The sequence below is a fragment of the Cryptomeria japonica genome, chromosome 5, assembly GCF_030272615.1.
Source record: "Cryptomeria japonica chromosome 5, Sugi_1.0, whole genome shotgun sequence".
In the NCBI taxonomy this organism is placed as follows: domain Eukaryota; kingdom Viridiplantae; phylum Streptophyta; class Pinopsida; order Cupressales; family Cupressaceae; genus Cryptomeria; species Cryptomeria japonica.
In genome coordinates, this window is record NC_081409.1 from 879502556 (window position 1) to 879522695 (window position 20140).

Consider the following 20140-nt stretch of genomic DNA (forward strand, 5'->3'; position numbering starts at 1 on the left):
CCTCTATTTAAAAAAAATTCAATTGTATAAGTAAGAGTTAGAGGCATATTGCATTATGAAAATAGGTTTTTTCTATGTGTGTTGATTGTCAATCTTAAGCAAGTACTTAATAGATGACTGTTCCAGTACATAGACAGTGTAATGTTGGCCCACATGATTTTATTCTTGATTACTCTCAGGGCTCAAGAAGCTTGCACTTATTGGCTGTCAAGCTCGAGATCTTGACTGCTGAAAAGCTCTATCAGGATATACACATTGACCATCTTGGCTGAAAGTCCTATGACCTTGGTATTCCAAGAGGAACCATTGTAGCCCTGTGAATGGTAAAATCCTAACTATCTCACCTCTGTATACCGGGCAGTGAACTTTGGGGTGCCAGGTTGGGGCATTGTGGAAATTCATCCTACCCAGTGTGGTGTTGGGGCTTTGCTCTGTCCTATTAGGCATTGGGGGTTTGAACTGCTCAATTTGGCATTTTGTGGTTTGCCCTATGGGCACCTCCTTAACATTGCTGGAATCCACAGAAGTGCATATAGCATTACTCTTGATTCAACTATCAGCACTATTATGGTCACTGATTATTCTAGAGTTTTATGATGTGCATCATTGTGGTGATTTCTTTCTCAGATCATTCTGTTCAAGTGTAAAATTCTTTGATACACCCATATTGAGTTTATAGAAGGAAAATATAAGTCATACAACTGATAATGTCATGACTGCTATGGCCAAGAAACAGTTATGGTCAGTCTTTGTTACTGTTAAACTTTTGTGTTTCACAATTGCTGGTATTCTAAATAGGTTATTTTGATAGCTAAAGCAATGCATGGAGACCAAATTGTGTAACATCTTGTAAAATGTTAATAAGTGAGGACATGATGATTAAATTCTCTTAATAGAAGAGACATTTTAGATATTGGTAGACCATGTTCCTGCATTTTGAGATATCTAATAATCTGTGGTATGATTGCATACTATCTCTAATAATAATAAAGGAGAGGATCACATGGCATTGAGGTAGCTTCTATATGCACTCAAAGCCAAACTATTTGTCCAACAAATTATAAAGATTGAGCATACATGACTGAAATTTGTCTTAAAAGATCCTTGATTGTGATCAACATGTTCATGTTAGGATCCCAACGAGTCTTCCATAACAAAATGTGGAATTTTTATTGTTTCCAATAATAAGTGTGAAAAGCTATTACAAAACTTTTGTATGCTTCTTAAATAATTCTCATTAGGCATTTCTAGGGAACGAGATATAATTTGATTAGGGAGTATATCTCTGATTGGGAGAAGAACTAGTTTCAACCACAGGTCCACGAAGTTTCTTGACAAGGGAACCCGGGGATGGGTTTCAGGAACGTGGGGGTCAAGGGCCTAAATTTGGGGATGGCCGAGTGACGATAGCAGAGCAGTGTTGGGGGGCGGTGCTGATATACAAATTGAGGTGAATTGAAATCAAGGCAAAATCTGCAATATAACATCTCTGTGAATTCCCAAGAAAGGAAAACTAGTTTTGATGAAGTTAAAGGTTGCAACTTGCAATCAGTATTTAATGGCATGTGCCATATAGCAAGTGACCTAGCTGCATCCCCAACAGAGGGGGCAGAGGTAGTGGTGTTTTGGGGGGATGTTTCCCCCAAGTCCCCAAGTCTTAGAAATGTCCCATATTGGAGATGTAGGGATTTTTGGGGATGGTGGGGGACGGCGGTAGAGTGATTGGGGGGGCGGGCACTGACATACAAATTGAGGTGAATTGAAATCTTCAAGGAAAAATCTGCAATGTAACATCTCTGTGAGTGCCCCATGAAAGACAAACTAGTTTTCACGAAGTTGAAGGTTACAATTAGTATGTAATGGCATGTGCCATATAGCAAGTGACCCAGTGGCATACTGGGCAGAGGTGGTAGAGGTAGTGGTGCTGTGGGGCATGTTTCCCCCAAGTCCACAAGCCTTGGAAATGTCCATTTAGTGGTTTCAACAGTTAAATAACTGCCAAGCATGGTCAAAGTTTCATGCATGGTTCTATGATAATCTTTTATGACATGAACTTTGGTTATGCACAAGAATTTTTAGCATTAAAATTATAAACGTTTTTGATAGTTCTGATACTTAATATAAGTACAGATCCAATAGCCAACAAGATGAGAGGGCGGGGGGGGGGGGGGGGGGGGTGAATCATACAAACTTAATCATCCATAAAAACACCAGATTCAACCTCGGTAACATATATATTAGTCATATAACCAAAAATTGTCAAACATGCAAACTCAAAAGCATATGAACAATATAAACCTCATAACACTAGATTTAACGTGGAAACCCAAATAGGGAAAAACCACTGTGAGATTTCGGATCCACTAAGAAATATACTCTTCTAGAGTATGCTCGGTTAAAAACAAATCCTGTTAAAGATTACAAACACATTGCTAGATGTGACCCGGTTAAGGGATTTCCCTCAGATCTGTTAGGATCTTCACTTTGTTAGAAGTGACCTTGTCAAAGGATTTCAAACACTCAATCAGAATGTCACCTTGTTAGAGGATTTACATATAAGACTGTTAAGTCCACTCGGTTAAGAGATTTCCCGTCACTTTCACAAAATAACAGTAATACAATATGTCTGCAACTTCACATCTAAAATGCTAAAGCAGATTCCTATTTGTTCAATACAATCTAGACATAGAACTAATCTTGTCTATCTGCTGGGCATCAATACTCTGTTATTCTAATAGGTCTTCAAGCTTCTCTGCTCGATTATCACTATGTAGCATCCCTGTGCATACACTTGCACGCATACATTGTTTATCAATAGTTTCTATTTATAAACAATCTTGTAACCGCTTAATCTCCTTGATCACATTTCCCATGATCAATCATAGCCATCAGATCTTCAATCTTGTCCAGGTTCATTGTATCTTCCGATCTGAAAACGTTTTACCCCGTTTTGGAACTTGCACATTCACCTTGGAACTTGTGTTAGGGTAATGCGGTTCAATCTGAGCTGTAGATCTTCTTGCCGACTTTCCATTGCCTTAGATTCACTTAACAAACTTCTTCCACGGCTTGCCAATCATTGATCCGCTCTAGCTCATCAGCTTCTTTCATTAAATATCACATGTAAACATTTAATGCATTCTGTTATAGCTCGGTTACAACTCGGTGAATACTAAACTTCACTCGGTAGACATTTTGTCTTCATTAACTGACTGCGATAACCTTAGGGTTTACCGACTAGGTTCCTTAGGGTTTACCGACTAGGTTCTTTGCTTGATAACATAGTATAGTATTAACCTTTGCATTTTACAACATATGTATGATGTTAAAACAATCTAAAACATCAAGATCTCATCATTGTCTAACTCGGTAGTAGTTACCCATTGAATATCTTATCCCCTTATTCATCATATTCTTTCCTGTGTCTTTACCGACTTCTTTATAATCTTCATATCATACTTCTCAAGATATGGCGACATCATACTGAATTAGAAAATCAATTTCTTGACATCAATGACAAAATAATAATATCAAGATAGTAAAACATCTTTAATCAGTTATGTCCATAATCATCAACAACCTTCTCAATATCCTTATTGAAATGTCAACAATCTCTCATTGTCTGTTATAATGTAATATTGCCAACAGTTTTTGCATCACTGTTTTCCATGATGACTACACAATCAAGAAATAATTGCACCTATTACTTTTCTGTGTCATCTTTTATGTATGGTCTGACTGAAACTTGAGTATGCTAATGTTTGTGAGGATGTAAAACTACAACATCCTATGATTCAGCTCAATCGAATGGTTTTGGCTCAGATTGAAAGAGTCCCGACTGCTTTGTACATGGATCAAACAGTTGCCAAGTGTACAGTCACAAAAGTTGATGTATGGTCTGAACTCTGAGCTAATCTGATGTTGTGGAGCCTCTCTGAAATAATATTCGATTGTTATTAATAACAAAATAGAGTAATAATCCTTATATAAGCAATTACAGAAGATCTTTCCATAACGGAAATGATTGAGAACTAAAGACAGAAAAGAAAGATTCTAAATACTAACTGACTGACTTACAGAATAGAAAGTTACTAAAAACTAACTAAACGACTTAGATGACCATTATATGCTAAATATTACAATATTACTTTAATACTCTCACCATTTTTATGGCAGAGATCTTAGGGGGCAAACTCACATCACTAGTTTCTTTACTTTTATCAGCAGTTCTCAGCCTTGAGAGTTAGTGGAGGTTCAATGCAGTATAGCCTGCCTTGTGGGATTGTCCAGTCTGCCCCCCTTAGCCCTTCCTTTCATTAACAAGTATTCTCAGACTTTGCATTGATACTTGTACATTGATTGATGATAGTACTGTTTAGTCCTTCAATGCATTTCAGAATACAAATACCTGATGATTTTATTTTTTTGTTACTTGCCTGGGAGGTCTTCCTCTGCTTCCCCTGTTTTGTTGGTCCTTCCACACATTGATTTATACTTGAGCTTGTTTGAGGTTACTTTTTAAAGTAAGCTTCCGTGTGCATATTTCTTTGTTTTCTCTACTTTTCCTGCTTTATTTGATTTACTTCATGTTTTGGGCCTCATTTTGACTTGTAATGGCTAATGAGGGAGGGAAACATGGGCCCAAATTAAGAAATTAAAATTTAAAGGTTCAAAGTTTAACTCCACGACTGCTGAAATGATTTAGACCAATTCAGAACTTGTGGATTTGAACTAAGGTGATGAATAATTAGATGTGGAGATCAGATTCAGATCTTGGGGATGAGTGATGATGGGATAGGCTAGGGTAAAGCTATTTTTCAACTCGTATGCAAAAAATGCCATCTTACACACAAGTTGATGCATAGAAGACAACATAGTCATCATGGGCCAATCACATCAGTTGCAGGAAGGATTGACAGAGAGCTGAAGGTTTTGCGAGTATTTGAATGACGTCTTCCAGTTTTGGAAACTATGGATATTGCCAGTAATTACATCCACAATGCATTTTGCGAACAAGATTCCAAACAAAGATTTGCTGTTTAAACTTGTGCTAGTTCTGTATATTCCCAATCACGCGGCATTTTACTCTTAGTGATAGTCATGATGCTGCATTTGAATGATAACAAGAAATCTTGGTAATTTTCTTTAAATTTTTCTTTGTTTTGGCCGTTTCTAATGCTTGTCTGTCAACATAATATAAAGATCAGTCCCGCATTGATCTCTAACTTGTTTTCTGGATTCTGGATTTCCTTCATTAAGTAGTTCCAGGAAAATCCTTTCTGGGTTCATCATTAAGCTTATGGTGAATGCTATATATATAAATTATTGTTATGATATAATCTCAATTAGACTATGAATTTTGAGGTAACCTATCAAAAACAAAACCTTACGTGGCATGCCATAAAGGATTGAAGCTTGAACTTCATTGTTAATCTAGCTTAAAATCACAGAGCTATTTAAATATATGTATGGCATATTGAGCACGTAATGATATCTAAGATACTTTACTTTTGATCTCAGAATGATAGTGTAGACCTCAGTAAAGTTTGAATTACATTATTTCAGTAAAGTTTGGATTACTTCCATGTCCTAGGATCATTCATTGATATTGGTTGTATCTTTGGCCACAGGTGGATATGTGTTGATGGAAGAAAAATTGCCACACTATATTGTTCCTGATTTAACAGGATTCAAGGTATGTCTTAAATTGGTTTCGTCCTTATATTATTGTGATTATAATGCCTTCTATTGGTTTCTTCCTTAAATTATTGAATTAAAATTGCCAAGGTGTCGATGTAGTTAGTAAAATAATTCTATTAGTTTCAATTCTAGTTGTTATAGTCGGTTCTCGAAGTAAATGGTTGGAAGTTACCGACGGCTGGTAGTTCTTAGCAACTGTCAGTCACTATATATATTTATATTGTACATGAGAAACTACACAGCATTGAGCCATTGCAGGAAGGTAATCCTTCCCTGATACATGAGAAACCCATTGGATTAGCTGCAGATTCACCCACTCAGGAGGAAGATTCCAATAGTCTTGAGAAAATTACTATCTGATTATGAAACCCGATCGAGTGCAACCCTTAGGTACCTTTTGGTGGTATGAACATGATTTGGAACCGATGGGTATGGTTATGCAGGAAGTGGCTGATATTGCTAAACGATTAGATAGCACTCATTCCCCTCTGGTCTTGCAAGAGGCCCGACCCATCCTGAAGTTCATGGAGAAAGGATGTCAAGAGGAGTTCAATAGAATCTTCTTCTCCAAAGGATGGCCAATGAACCATACTCCTGAAATGAAAATAGAATGGCAACCTAATAGGATAGCACCTTCATTTGGGGTGAGAGATGCCAAGGCTCTAATATCATAGTATAGAGTCCATATTTCGGGAAGTGTTCTACTTCTATCTACTACAACACAATTTGGTTTCCTACTGTACACTTATGGAGTGTGGATGAGTCAGTACGGATTTAACAGCAGCCACGTGCTAAAGTAGATGAGCTCATCCAGAGATTTCAGGACCAGTTATCTTAGCAATCATGTCTCATAGAAGTTGAGAAGGCTAAGGTATAAAAGAACTTACTTAGAGGTTAACCAACTCTTGGACAGGATAAGCAGCTTGCAATTGCAGTTAGAAAATAAGAGGACCAAGTGCAAGTTGATTGAGGCTGTTCAATTGGTGAAGACCACTTGGGAATGCCAGCTGTTAGCAGTTAATCATTTGAAGCTTCAAATGAAGGAAGTATATAGGTTGCGCTAGAGCATCTCTCATCAGTTCACTCTGTCCTCATTAGTTTATAACTCCCCAATGATGTCTTCTCAACCACCCCTTCAGTAAGTTTTTAAGTTCGTTCTGTTCAGCTTTCCAATTTTGTTTTCAAGCCCTTTGGAAGGTGACTTTCTTTTTGGGGGCGTTGATGTAGTTAGCAAAATAATTCTATTAGTTTCAGTTGTAGTTTGGTTCTCAGATGTAAATGGTTGAAAGCAACTGATAGTTGGTAGTTCTTAGCAACCGTCATTCACTTTGTATATTAATGTTGTACACAAGAACAAGGGACTGCATGCATGGAATTTTTCCAAATCAATTTTGTATAAGCTCATGATTATATATATCTAGAAATTTTTGTGTAATTGCTGTTATGAGTTCTTTTTAGTTTCTGCATTCATTATATTGTTTACGTTCTGATACTCAATAAAGTAGAATCAGGCAGTAATTGCTCGATGTATTAAAATTTGTGAAATTTGTTTGATCTGTAAACTCACAAAATTTGTAGAATTCAAGCTTTATAAAATTATTGTTACATTACTACTTGCTTAAACAAATGAGATACTTAAAAAGGTATGAATTATGTCAATAAAATTAGAAATTTAACTTGCAAAAACAGAAATATGCAAGTTAATAAAACAAAAGATTTTATCTTGTAAATCCCACGAGGGAAAAACCAGCTTTATAGTGGCAATTGCACTACTACTCTTTGTTTCAATTATTGGAAAGGAGATAGCACAACAAGTGGGTACAACAATGGTTGTCCTCTACAAGTTGGTCTATCCTCTACAAACTAATGAACAACTGGATTCCTCTAATTCCATCGAATGCACTCATATCCATCCTGTGCCTAGGGAGAAACCTCTTGAAGCTAGAAGTCGAAAGGATGGCAAGTTGTTTCATTTCTGAATTTTCAACAGTGGGGTTGTGTTGTGACGTTTTCACACATCGCCCCATTGCAAATGGGGACCCTTGCTTTTTTTTGCTTTTTAGGGTTTGTTCTTTGGGTTTTTTTAGGGTTTTGTTAGTTAGCCTTTGCATTTTGAATGCTGTCGGGGAGATCAATAGGGTAGCAAGTCCGGCTTGAGTGAGGTCCTGATCCTGAAATTTGGCTAAGTTTGGAATGTCCTGATCCTGAAATTTGACTAAGTCTGGAAACTGAAAAACCTCAAAAAACTAGATTTTGCAATATAACTCTTGGAGGTCTGAAACCACTCTCAAACATCCTGAAAGTATATATGGAATATAACTTAAAGTATAAGAAAGAAGAAACATAGAAGGAAATGTCACTTATACTAAATTTATCCTGATAGAGAGTTCGAAAAGTCAAATTTCGCTCCTGTCCTTCACTGAGGATCCAGAGCGAATTTCGCTCCTGTCCCTCCCAGGAGGACCAAGGCGAAGCGCTCCTGTCCCTCACCAAGGGTCCAAAGCGATAATACTTATTTGAGCCATTCCTGACCTTGTTTGGACGAATCGAGACATCAAAGGCATGGTGAAGGACGAAATGAGCATGATAGAGCATCCAGACTTGATAAAAAACAATGAAATGATGAAGTTTTTGGCCTAGAAGGTCAAATTCGCTCCTGTCCCTTACTGAAGGACCAGAGCGATTTTATTCATATGCACATTTTTAGACCTTGTTTGGACATTAACTTTTATTCATAGCATGAGGCAGGATGATATCTTCCTTAGCCAAGACATTTTTTGATGAAAATTGTAACAATTTGGCCTAGAGAGCAAATTTCGCTCCTGTCCCTCAGTGAAGGACCGAAGCTTAAAATCAAATATTGCTTTGTCCTTGCAGGATTTTAATGATTTGACGATTTGAAGAGGTCCAAGGAGATGCATTTTACCAAATGAATATAACTTGAAGTGCCGTCGTGAAGAAAAATGAACCAAAATGCAAAAATCTCTCCTGTCCCTCAGTCAGGGACCAGGGCGAAGTTCTTTGTAGCTCCCGTCCCTCTCTCAGGGACCAGAGCGAAATTCTTCATATGGCACGTTCTGGGCAAAGATCAAGCAAGTCTTAAGTTCGAAGGCAAGAAAAGATATGAGTTAAATACATTGAAGATAATTTTTGAAGTTAACAAGGTGAGATGAAGCCTACAGGACCAATATCGCTCCTGTCCCTCTCCAAGGGACCAGGGCGATATGATGATTATATTGCCGTTCCTCCAAATTTAAGACACTCCAAGGCGAAGAACAAGGTGGCAAGGGCGTTTCGAAGCATCCCCATCAAGCACAAAGTATCAAAGGTCGCTAACTTTGAAAGATTTGCACTTAAATACCTAGGTTCGCTCCTGTCCCTCAGGAAGGGACCAGAGCGATATTGTCTATAGTTGCTAAATCTCTCAAAAATCACGTTAGGTCAAGGTTTTGCAAGGTGGTAAAAGATCCAAGGCATGATTAGAAGATGATATTCAAAGGTTTCAAACGTTAAACGATCATCAAATTGAACAAAGAGGCTATATCGCTCCTGTCCCTCTCCAAGGGACCAGGGCGATTTGCATAGGATCCTTCATTTTCCTTTAAATGCATGTCAAGGTAAGTTCACACAAGGTCAAGGACGTCCTTTAAGAGGCAATGAACGAGGAACCAAGGTTGAAAGATAACGCGATTTGGCTATAGCTTCAAGATCGCTCCTGTCCCTCTCCAAGGGACAAGGGCGATGATCCTTCCAACATCTAAATGCCTTGTAAAAATCAAGTGGAACAAGCGTGGAGTGAAGAAACAATGTTATTATTCACCTTATGATGGAAATTTGAAATCAAAGATGCAAGATTAAGGAGAAAACACTAGGATCGCTCCTGTCCCTCTCCAAAGGACCAGGGCGATATTTGCCAAAGCACTTATTTTCCTTCGAAGATCATGACAAAACAAACTTGCAAAGGGTTCAAAGCGTTGTTTGAAAGAAAATAAAGGAGAAGTTGATATCAAGAACGGAGAATTTCAAGTGAAAACATGAAGATCGCTCCTGTCCCTCTCCAAGGGACCAGGGCGATAATGGTTATAAGAGACATTTGTTCACACAAGCAAGACACTCAAGTTCGAAAATCCTAGCGAAAATGGCAAATTCAACGTGGAGATGAAGATTTTGGACGTAAAAAATGCAAGGATCAAGACCAAGTTGATGGATCGCTCCTGTCCCTCAGTCAGGGACCAGGGCGATGAGGTTTGTACTCTTCCCAATTCTCCAATTTTGGCGCTCAAACACATTTTTGAATTTATTTAAATGCTAGAAAATTCGATAAGTTTGAAAATCCAATTAAAATGGCATTTAAAATTTGCGCTTGGTATTAATTAATTATTTTGTCTTGTAAGAAAATCGAATTTATTAATTTATAAACGAAGGCATTTAATAATTAATTATTAATTTAATAAAAAATCAAAGGGAGCGCTTGGTATTTTATTGTTTTATGAAGGTCGGCCCTTGTTATTTATTAAAAATCGTTTAAAATTGCTTTATTTTTACAAAAGTCAGCCTATATGATAGTGGGTGGTGTAAGCGCCTATAAAGGAGGTAAGAATTTTCATTTTTTCATCATCATTTTTTACCATCTACAATCAAGTGCGATTTGAAGAAGACAAAGGAGTAGCGCGAATTGTGTGTTAGAGGAGCGAATTTCATTCCAAGCAAGGGAGTACGAACTTGAAGTTTCAAGTTAGGCGAACTTGCCAAGGACATTGAAGAGCACATCAAAGATATCCCCAAGGGTGGCGAATTGACAAAGAGGACGTTCATTATCCTTCAAGATCACGTTGAAGCCATCAAATTTTGATTTTTGCCTAGGCGAATTCCTTTATTTTGGCATTCTAGTGTTAGCTCTCAAGAGAGGTATGGCGATATGGATTTATTGTTTTGATTTTGAACGTTGATCGTCATAGCTTAAATTTTGAATTTTGAAATTTTGAATTCCAGTAGCCCAATCGTTTTTTAGGAAATGATAATTCAAGGACTAATCATGAAGTTTCCTAAAATTAATTTAATCTATGCTATTCATTGCAAAATCATGTTTCTAATTTTGAAATGTTGTGTAGGCATCAAATGGAGATCTCATCAAGGAAAATCAAGTCAGATCAAGGACGGTCTTCGCTGGGACGATCAAGCAAAGACAAGGGCGACCTCTTCAAATCCAGCATTCCCAAGGCGAGGTACATCAATCATCCTGCACATCAAGGACACAAGGAGTTAGAACAAGGGCTCGTTGAAGAAGCAAATAATTTTAGAAGAATTAATCAAAGATAACTTCTCAACGCTACTAAATTGAGTATCAACCAAGTGTCAGACGAGGTGGCATCCTAGTCATCACGTCTCCAATCAGTGAGGTCCACCTCAGCATGTCCAGATTCAATGTACTTAACTCATGGAAGGTGGCACAAACTCCGATGTACCTACCCCGGCTATCCATTGGTCGATTTTTCTAGAAGGGACATGTGTCCAAGCAATACAATTTTGTCATTGGTCAAGCATTAAATGTTATGTAATGGTTGTAACAAACCCTAATTAGGGTTTTCATTGTTGAATCTTGGCCATTGATCTTGAATTGATCTAAGCCATCAAATTGTATTGTGGGCACTATATAAGCCCTGACATTTCATTTGTAAAGGCTAATTAGCAATAATTTAGCAATAAGTTAGAGATAGCATGTAAATAGTTGGAAGAGTTAGAATATAGTTGATAGAATAGTAATTAGAGTAGAATAGGAGGACAAGGCAAGAAATTGTTGGCATTGATTGTAAACAAACTCCATTTTCATTGAAGTAATGATGAAGTGTGTCGTTTCTTGCAATTTGCATGGTTTCTTGTTGAGTCTTCAATCCTAGATGGTAGATGATTAGATGAATGGAGGAAATGCGATTGATTAATGGTGGAATTCGTATATCCATACTACTAGCAGTTTGTTGATTGCAGACTTGCCTTGTGTAGTCAACTGGAATCATTTAGCTTAAGCTCAATTTCAATTTGTCGCTTCTTCATTGATATGCATCAACTTGATGGTGTCTATGCCTGCGGTGATGATTTGAACATCATAAAGCTTCCCTTAGAAGATCGCACTAGCCTTGTGGAGATGGTCCATTGATGTCAAAACAAGACCTAGTTAGAGTTTCATCAAAAATCAAATCATTGCTCCTACATTCTTAGTATTAGGATTAGATCTTCTCTTCGCCCTCATCCTTTTTCCATTTTTTCAAATCTAAGCCAGTAAGAGCCTGTGTTCCAGCAAAGCAGATCGGAAGTTCAATCATCAGATGTAAGTCCCCTTGTGATTCCAGCAAATCACATCATACCACTGGAGTTTATCCACACGTAGAGACCCTACCAAAAGAACATTGGAGTCATCCTAACTGATCCTTCATGCGAATCTTCAGCAGTTAGAGACTTTATTCAAGAGAGGATAAGATGCCTTTGGGTATTTTATTCTGTGTATGATGGTGTACAAAATACACGTCAACAGGTTGTTGTTATATTTTCACACATCGTCCCATTGCAAATGGGGACCCCCACTTTTTTGCTTAGATTAGGGGTCTTAGTTTCTTTAGTTGTTAACCTTTGCCAATGAGTAAGAGATGTCAGGTTGAGGTCATGTTGCAAAATTGCTAGAGGTTGTAGGAAGTTGTCAATAATGTCAATATGTTGCAAGGATTGCCAAGGTTGTTAGAAAGGGTCAATTTTGAAGGAAATAAAATCTTCCTAGTATAATGAAGTCCCTCTCTTATGCATTTCAATTCTCATCTTTAGGAGAGAAAAAAAAATTCTAAGGCAATAGACTTGGACAATCAGCCTCCAACATCAAGCAAGACCCTGCGCATCAACTTAGGTTGATAGGAAGCCCAAAAAAATTTCAAAGTATAAGAGCTTGTGCATTAACTTAGGTTGGTAGGTGTTGTGATGTTTTCACACATTGCCCCATTGCCAATGAGGACCCCGTCTTTTCGCTTTTGTTTTACCTGTTCTTCTCTCTGCTTTTAGGATTTTGAATGAGTGAGTTGTCTGTCTGGGCTAGGGCTAAACCTTAGGGGTTTCTTTTGGATGTTTTTCAAGCTGAGTCCAGTCAAATTTTGATAGTTATTGAGCGTCCTTCCGAGGGTTGATTATTGAAGTAAGATAAGTCTGTCAGGAAGTCAGATATGTCTCAGGTTAGGTCTAGTCAGGGTTTTTTGAGGGAAAATTCAAATTTTGTTTAAGTGTTAGCATTTTGAAGATGAAATTGTGTATTCTTGCCTAGGTAAATTTTGATCATTTTTTGGAGGCAAGATGATACCTGAAACAGCAAAAGTGCTCCTGTCCCTCACCAAGGGACCAGAGCACAAATATTATTTTATGCATATTTGTCATTGACTTTTCTATTTTGTTTTGTGCAGGGTCTTCCAGAATGATAATTGGACATGACTTGATACTTTTGAAGATTTTGAAGGCACAAAAATGGTGAATTTTGAAGGTTAAAGAAGTCAAAAAGTGCTCCCGTCCCTCTCCAAGGGACCAAGGCAAAGTGCTCCCGTCCCTCACTGAGGGACCAAGGGGAAAAGACTTATTCGAGACATTCCTGGCCTTGTTTGGTTAAATTGAGACATCAAAGGCATGGTGAAGGACAAAACGAACATGATAAAGCATCTAGACTTGATTGAAAACAATAAAATGATGAAGTTTTTGCCTAGAAGGTAAAAAGTGCTCCCGTCCCTCACTGAAGGACCAGAGCACTTTTCTTTATATGTGCAATTTTAGACCTTTATTGGACATTAACTTCTATTCATAGCATGAAGTAAGATGAAATCTTCCCCAGCAAAGAAATTTCGAGGTGAAAAGTGAGACAATTTGGCTTAGAACGCAAAAAGTGCTCCCGTCCCTCACTGAAGGACCGTGCCACTTTTTTTAAATTTGCACTATCTTTGCAAGGTTAAGGTGATTTTATGATTTGAAGAGGTTAAGGGAAGCATGTTTTGTCCATTGAATATAATTTAAGCAGTCTACAAAGGAGCAAATCAACCCAAATGACAAAAAGTGCTCCCGTCCCTCACTGAAGGACCGTGCCACTTTTTCAAGTTTCTCCTATTTGTTTGATATTTTATGGCAAAACTTGACTTGGATGGGAAGGACGAAGGATGTTTTATGCCTTGGACGCAATTGAGAGATTTAAAGAACAAAAGGGTACGCCAAGATGAGAAAAGTGCTCCCGTCCCTCACTGAAGGACTGTCCCACTTTTCCAAAAGTGCTCCCGTCCCTCACTGAAGGACCGTCCCACTTTTCTAAAAATACAAATTTCTTGCAAAGGCAAGGCAAGTTGCGTGATTGAAATGAATGAAAGAGGGCAAGATTCATCCATTGAAGACAATTTGGAAGACTAGCAAAGGACGAATTGGCTTAAAAATGAAAAAGTGCTCCCGTCCCTCACTGAAGGACCGTCCCACTTTTTCAAAAGTGCTCCCGTCCCTCACCAAGGGACCAGAGCACTTAACATGTTATCTTGTCTTTCTCACCAATTTTGGACGAATTGAGACCAAGGCGCAAGTTTGAAAAAATGTTTAAAATGCCTTGAAGTTGAATTGAGATGCGAGAGTTGCAAATTTTGACGACAACTGGCAAAAGTGCTCCCGTCCCTCACTAAAGGACCGTGCCACTTTTTCCAAATATGACCATTTACCTTGCATTTTGAAATGATATTTTTATTACCAAGGCTCAAGATGGTGTGAAATGTGATATTCTACGCCTTGAGGGTAAATTGAAGATTAATATGATCAAGAATTCATACAATGGACTCAAAAGTGCTCCCGTCCCTCACTGAAGGACCGTCCCACTTTTTTTTGAAAACAACAAATTCCCTTCGAGATTATGCTAAGGCAACGTTGTATGAGATGGGAAGAGTCTTCTAAGGCGTGGTGAACAAAGGTTTGACTTCAAAATTGAGAATCCTAGCCTAAAAATGAAAAAGTGCTCCCGTCCCTCACTGAAGGACTGTGCCACTTTTTCAAAAGTGCTCCCGTCCCTCACCAAGGGACCAGAGCGCTTAACATGTGCATTCTTTATTTTGCAATGTCCCAACGTTAACATCCTCCAAATCGCATGAAATGCCAAAATCATCAACTTCGAAATATTTGAAAAAAAGAATTAATTAAATTGGCATTTAATAAAAGCGCATAGCATTTAATAATTAATTTTAAGCCTTGGAAGATCGATTTTTTTTTTATTATTAAGGCATTTAAAATTAATTTTTGTGAAATTAAAATTAAAATTGAAAAAGGAGCGCTTGAGGTATTATTTTTATCCATTTTACTAAGTTGGCCTCTTCCTTTTTAGTTTTATTTATTTTTTGGCCTATTTTCATCAAGTCGGCCTATGGGGAGGTGAAATGGTGAGCGCTCTATATATTTGGGGTGTGTTTTTCATTATTCAAATCATTCATTCATTGTTTCAAGTGCGATTTGGAGAAGCAAGGAAGGAAGTGCGAAAGCTAACCTATTTGGAGCGAATTATCCTAAGTGTTGGAGGCTTAGGGTGGTGGAATTGATGCTTGAGAAGACTAAAGGAGACGCATTTTGCTAAAAGAAGACTTTGATCTACACTTTGCCTAGCAAAATTCATCTATTTTTACATCATTTCTTAGAGTTAATTCTCAAGAGGAGGTATGGCAAAATCATCTTGACACCCTTATTCAAGGTTTGATTTTTTTTTTTTAAGACATTTTTTAGAAAAGTCTAAGTATTGCATGGTTAATTAGGAAATGATAACTCAAGATTTATTATGAAGTTTCCTAATTAAAATCTTGAATCTTCCTTTTAAAGTTTAATTTTTAGATTTCAAGATATATTACTAATTTTGAAATGTTGTGTAGGTATCAAGATGGTGACTCCAAAGCCCGGAGGATCTACAAGTCGGCAGGTTCTCATCAAGGGCGATCAAGCAAGGACAAGGGCGACCTCCTCCAGCCTAGCATCGACAAGGACGACCTCTTCCAATCCAGCATTCCAAGGCGAGGTACATCAACATCCTGCACATCAAGGACACAAGAAGTCAGAGCAAGGGTTCGTTGAAGAAGCAGATAGTTCCAGATGAGTTAATTAAAGCTAGCTTCTCAACAACATCAAATTGAATATCTACCAAGCTACAAGTGTCAGACGAGTTGGCATCCTAGTCATCACTCCTCCAGTCGGATTGGTCCACCTCAACAATGTCCAGATTCAATGTACCTAACTCATAGAAGGTAGCACAAACTTCGATGTACCTACCTCGGCTATCCATTGGTGGAATTTTCCAGAGAGGACATGTGTCCAAGCAATACAATTATTTCATTGGTCGAGCATTAAATGTTATGTAATGGTTGTAACAAACCCTAATTAGGGTTTTCATTGTAAAATCTTGGCCATTGATCTCGAATTGATCTTAGCCATCGAATTGTATTGTGGGCACTATATAAGCCCCGACTTTTCATTTGTAAAGGATAGATAAGAGATAGTTGGAAGCAGTTAGAGAGAAGATAGATAGAGAGTAGTTAGAAGGTGATTAGCTAGTTGATAGAATAGCAATTAGAGTAGAGTAGAGAGAGAAGGCAAAGATTGTTGCCAAGATGTTGTTGTAAGAGACTTGTAACTTCATTGAAGAAATGGTGAAATTTATGGGTCGATTCGACAATTTGCATGGTCTTTATACTTCTTATATTTGATTTCATGTTATTAGATGAGTGGAAGAAATGTGCTTGATTGATGGTGGAATTCGTATATCCATACTACTAGCAGTTTGTTGATTGCAGACTTGCCTTGTGTAGTCAACTGGAATCATTCAGCTTAAGCTTAACTTCAATTGTCGCTTCTTCATTGATATGCATCAACCTGATGGTGTCTATGCCTGCAGTGATGATTTGAACATCATAAAGCTTTCCTTCGAAGATCGCACTAACCTTGTGGAGATGGTCCTGGGATGTCAAAACAAGACTTACTTAGAATTTCATCAAAGATCATTCATTGCTCTTACATTCTTAGTGTTAGGATTAGATCCTTTCCTCGCCCTCATCTTTGTTCCTTTTTTCAAGTCAAAGCTAGTAGAATCCCGCGTTCCAGCAATATTCAAAGCAAATCAGAAGTTCAGTCATCAAGTGTAAGTCCCCTTGTGATTCCAGCAAATCACATCATACCACAGAGAGCTTATCCACACGTAGAGACCCTACATACAAGAACCTTGAAGTCATCCCGATTGAACCTTTTCGCGACATCTTCAGCATTCGGAGGCTTTATTCAAGAGAGGATAAGGTACCCTTGGGTATTTTATTCTGTGTTTGATAGTGTACAAAATACACGTCAACAGTAGGAAGTCTCTAAGTGCCCACGGATCAACCTAGGCTGGTAAGAAGGTGAAATCGCTTAAATGAATGCCAACCTCCAATGATGAGAAAGAGGCTGAGAATCAATCTAAGTTGGCAATGAAAAGTGATGAAGAACAAATTAAGAGCATTTCGACCTCAACAAGTATTGAACCTCTTGTGCACCTACTGGAGTTGGAAAGAAATAAAGTCTAATTAATCAAGTGCAAATCAACTTGAGTTAAAAGGAAGGCGAATTTCCCAAAGGATGACAAGGCGAATTAACTTAAGATCATGAGCAAGGTCGATGGGAAAAGGTTTTATCTTCTTAAGCGATTAAAGCATAACTTTTGCAAAATGAGAAGCTAAAACTTATAAACTTAACTCTCAACAATGAGAAGGAAGTTCAAGGCCAACCTCTAGCAATAGGAAGCCAATCTCCCTAAGAAAGAAAGAAGATGCAAACCAACCTAAGTTTGTGGGAAGGAGTATCCAAGCAAGTAAAATCAAGATCAACGTCTACACTTGGAGTGTTAAGTAAGGCGAATTTAAGAAGTTAAAACCAAGAAGTTGGGAAGATGTAAGTTGGATGAGATGAAGTTCACTAGAAGATAAGGGAGGTGAATTGGCTAAACAAAGTAAGACTAAAACTAGCTTCTTACAAAGATGAAACTCTTAAGTTGCAAAGATGGAAGTTGAAAATACTTAATTATCAAAGTCGAACTTCTAAAGATGTAAGTTGGCGAATTACCAAGTAGAGGAAAGATGCAAACTAACCTCAGTTTATGGGAAGGATAACTAAAGATGATAAAACTCAATTATCTACCCTTAAGAGATCAAGAATGCAAATTTCACAAAAGCTCAAATCGAGTTAAGGTGGTAAAATAAAATGCATTTGAACACCAAGAAGTTTGAGAGATGTAAGTTACATAATATGAAGTTAGGTGGTAAAATAAAATGCATTTGAACACCAAGAAGTTTGCTGGAAAGGAAAGAAGGGTAAATTCGCTAAACAAAGGTGTAGACATGAGACTTTTAAGTTGCAAGGATGAAGGTTGGAAATCATCAAGTCAAAATCGAACCTCTAAGGAAGCAAGTTGGACAATGATAAAGCAAATTTGAAGGTAGTTCAAACCTAGACGGCTGGGAGTTGAATAAAATCATATAAGGCGGTTTAAATATCAACTTAGAAAAATTGCTCAATTCACTTGCTAGGTCGGCTCTCTAAGGAAAATGAAAGAATACGATTTATTAAGTGACAAAACATTTTCTTTCTTAGTAAGGTCGGCTTGATAAAAACTTCAAGAGGTGTGACTATTGGGTGTTAAAGTATATAAAGGTGAGAAGATGGGTGTTCATTCATTCATATCGACAATCAAATTCGTATTCACAATCACCAAGAGCAGAGGTTAATCAGATTTTCTTCAAGTTTGATAGGTGAAGATTGCTCCAAGAAGAATCATTGACTTTTCTTAAGAAGGACCCGCCAACCTCAATCCAATCGAGTTGCCTTGGATCTACATCAAAAGAGGACTCAGCGAATTTATCTTAAGAGCTGAAAATTAAAAGGCCAAGTGCTACGAATCTGCATTGAAGAAGTGACAGTTGAAAGAGAGATTTTGAATATCAGATCATTAGAAGGAAGAACCAAAGGGGCTGGTCGAAGACCAAAGCCCAAAAGAGTTTAAGTCTGATTTCTGAGTGCTAATTAAGATCCATTCATCCCTTACTCAGAAGCCTAACTACAGAATTTGATGATCATTAAAGAAGGAAAGATATATCTCAGATTTTCTGAGTGATAATCAGACCTAGGGTTATAAAAAATCAGACCTACAGAATCCCATTTGCAGGCCCTAAATTTCATGTTCTCAGTAAAATTATCATTTTCAGATTGGGAAAATTTTGTGAAACAGGATTGGTGAAGTGATTAATGTTATTTCATATATAAGTTTTGAGTTTTATTTTGTTATTCTTGATTCTAAGTATGTTCTTTTTCCAGGTTTAATACACAAAAGGATGCATGAAGTGATGGCGAACTGGGGAGAACTCAATCACATAGATGGTGAGCAATTCAAGGCGAACACAAGATCTACATTCCAATAAGGAAGTCAAGAATCAACATCATTACAACCTCAAAGGTGCAGCAAGAAGAGGACTTCAACAAGGATGCACAATGACAATTCAAGGCGTTCGAGTACAAGAGTTTCAAAGGTGAAGAAGAAGACTATCCTGAACATGAAGGAGACTTCACATGTATTCCAAGAGATGAAGAACCTTTCAACACAATTTCAAGAATATTCCAAAGGAATCACCAAGTATTTGAAGTTCTAATTGCTTTACAAGTATGGCAAGGATGCGAGTGAGTTAAGGCAACATTGCTCCATGTAAAGATCATCATAACCTCAATCGAAAGGAGGAAGCATCATAGGAATTTCACCAAACAAAGGATTCCACGCATGAGGTCAGGAATTACATCAAAGAAGGTTAAGGAAGGAAATACTTCATGATTCAAAGTTTGAGGTTGTGAATGCATCACAAGTAGGAAAATTTCCAAGTTAGAATGAAGAAGAATGAAAGTGATCGAGTAATGGAGATAGTTTTAGAAGAGGCTGAGGTGGCATCCTATTTGCATTCAAGCCAATCAAGCTACTTCCACATCAGCAAGTCTAGGTGCATTGAACCTGATTCATCTCATGGTGGAGCAAGTGACACATGGCGCAAATTCTATTTTATGTACCTAAGCTATTCTCTTATTGGTTAGAAATCAAGATGGACATGTGTCCAATTCATTGTAATGATTTCATTGGCTAAGAAGAGTTTGTTGTAACAAACCCTAATTAGGGTTTTATTGTAAAATCTCGGCCATTGATTTGAGCCATTCATTGTAAAGAGCTATCTATATAAGGCTCAGTTTTCTCATTGTAAAAGGTTAATAATAGTTAATAGTTCAAGAGTAAGAAGAATAGAATAGAAGATAGAGTAGAGGTTAGATTAGGAGAAGGCAAAGATTGTTGCCTAGACTTTGTTGTAAAGAACATATGATTTCATTGAAGCTATGGTGAATTTGATGTGTTATT

General features: G+C 37.6%; 1 protein-coding gene across 6 annotated transcripts in view; it reads left to right on the forward strand.

The window, feature by feature from the left end:
• LOC131079557 (uncharacterized) overlaps window positions 1–20140 on the forward strand; it is a 112307-nt gene that overhangs the window by 40369 nt on the left and 51798 nt on the right. For all 6 annotated transcript variants that reach the window (XM_058017538.2, XM_059221814.1, XM_059221813.1 and 3 more), the window contains exon 3: window positions 5631–5695. In XM_058017538.2, the coding sequence (XP_057873521.2) occupies window positions 5631–5695 (65 nt within the window). The remainder of the gene's footprint in view (window positions 1–5630; window positions 5696–20140) is intronic.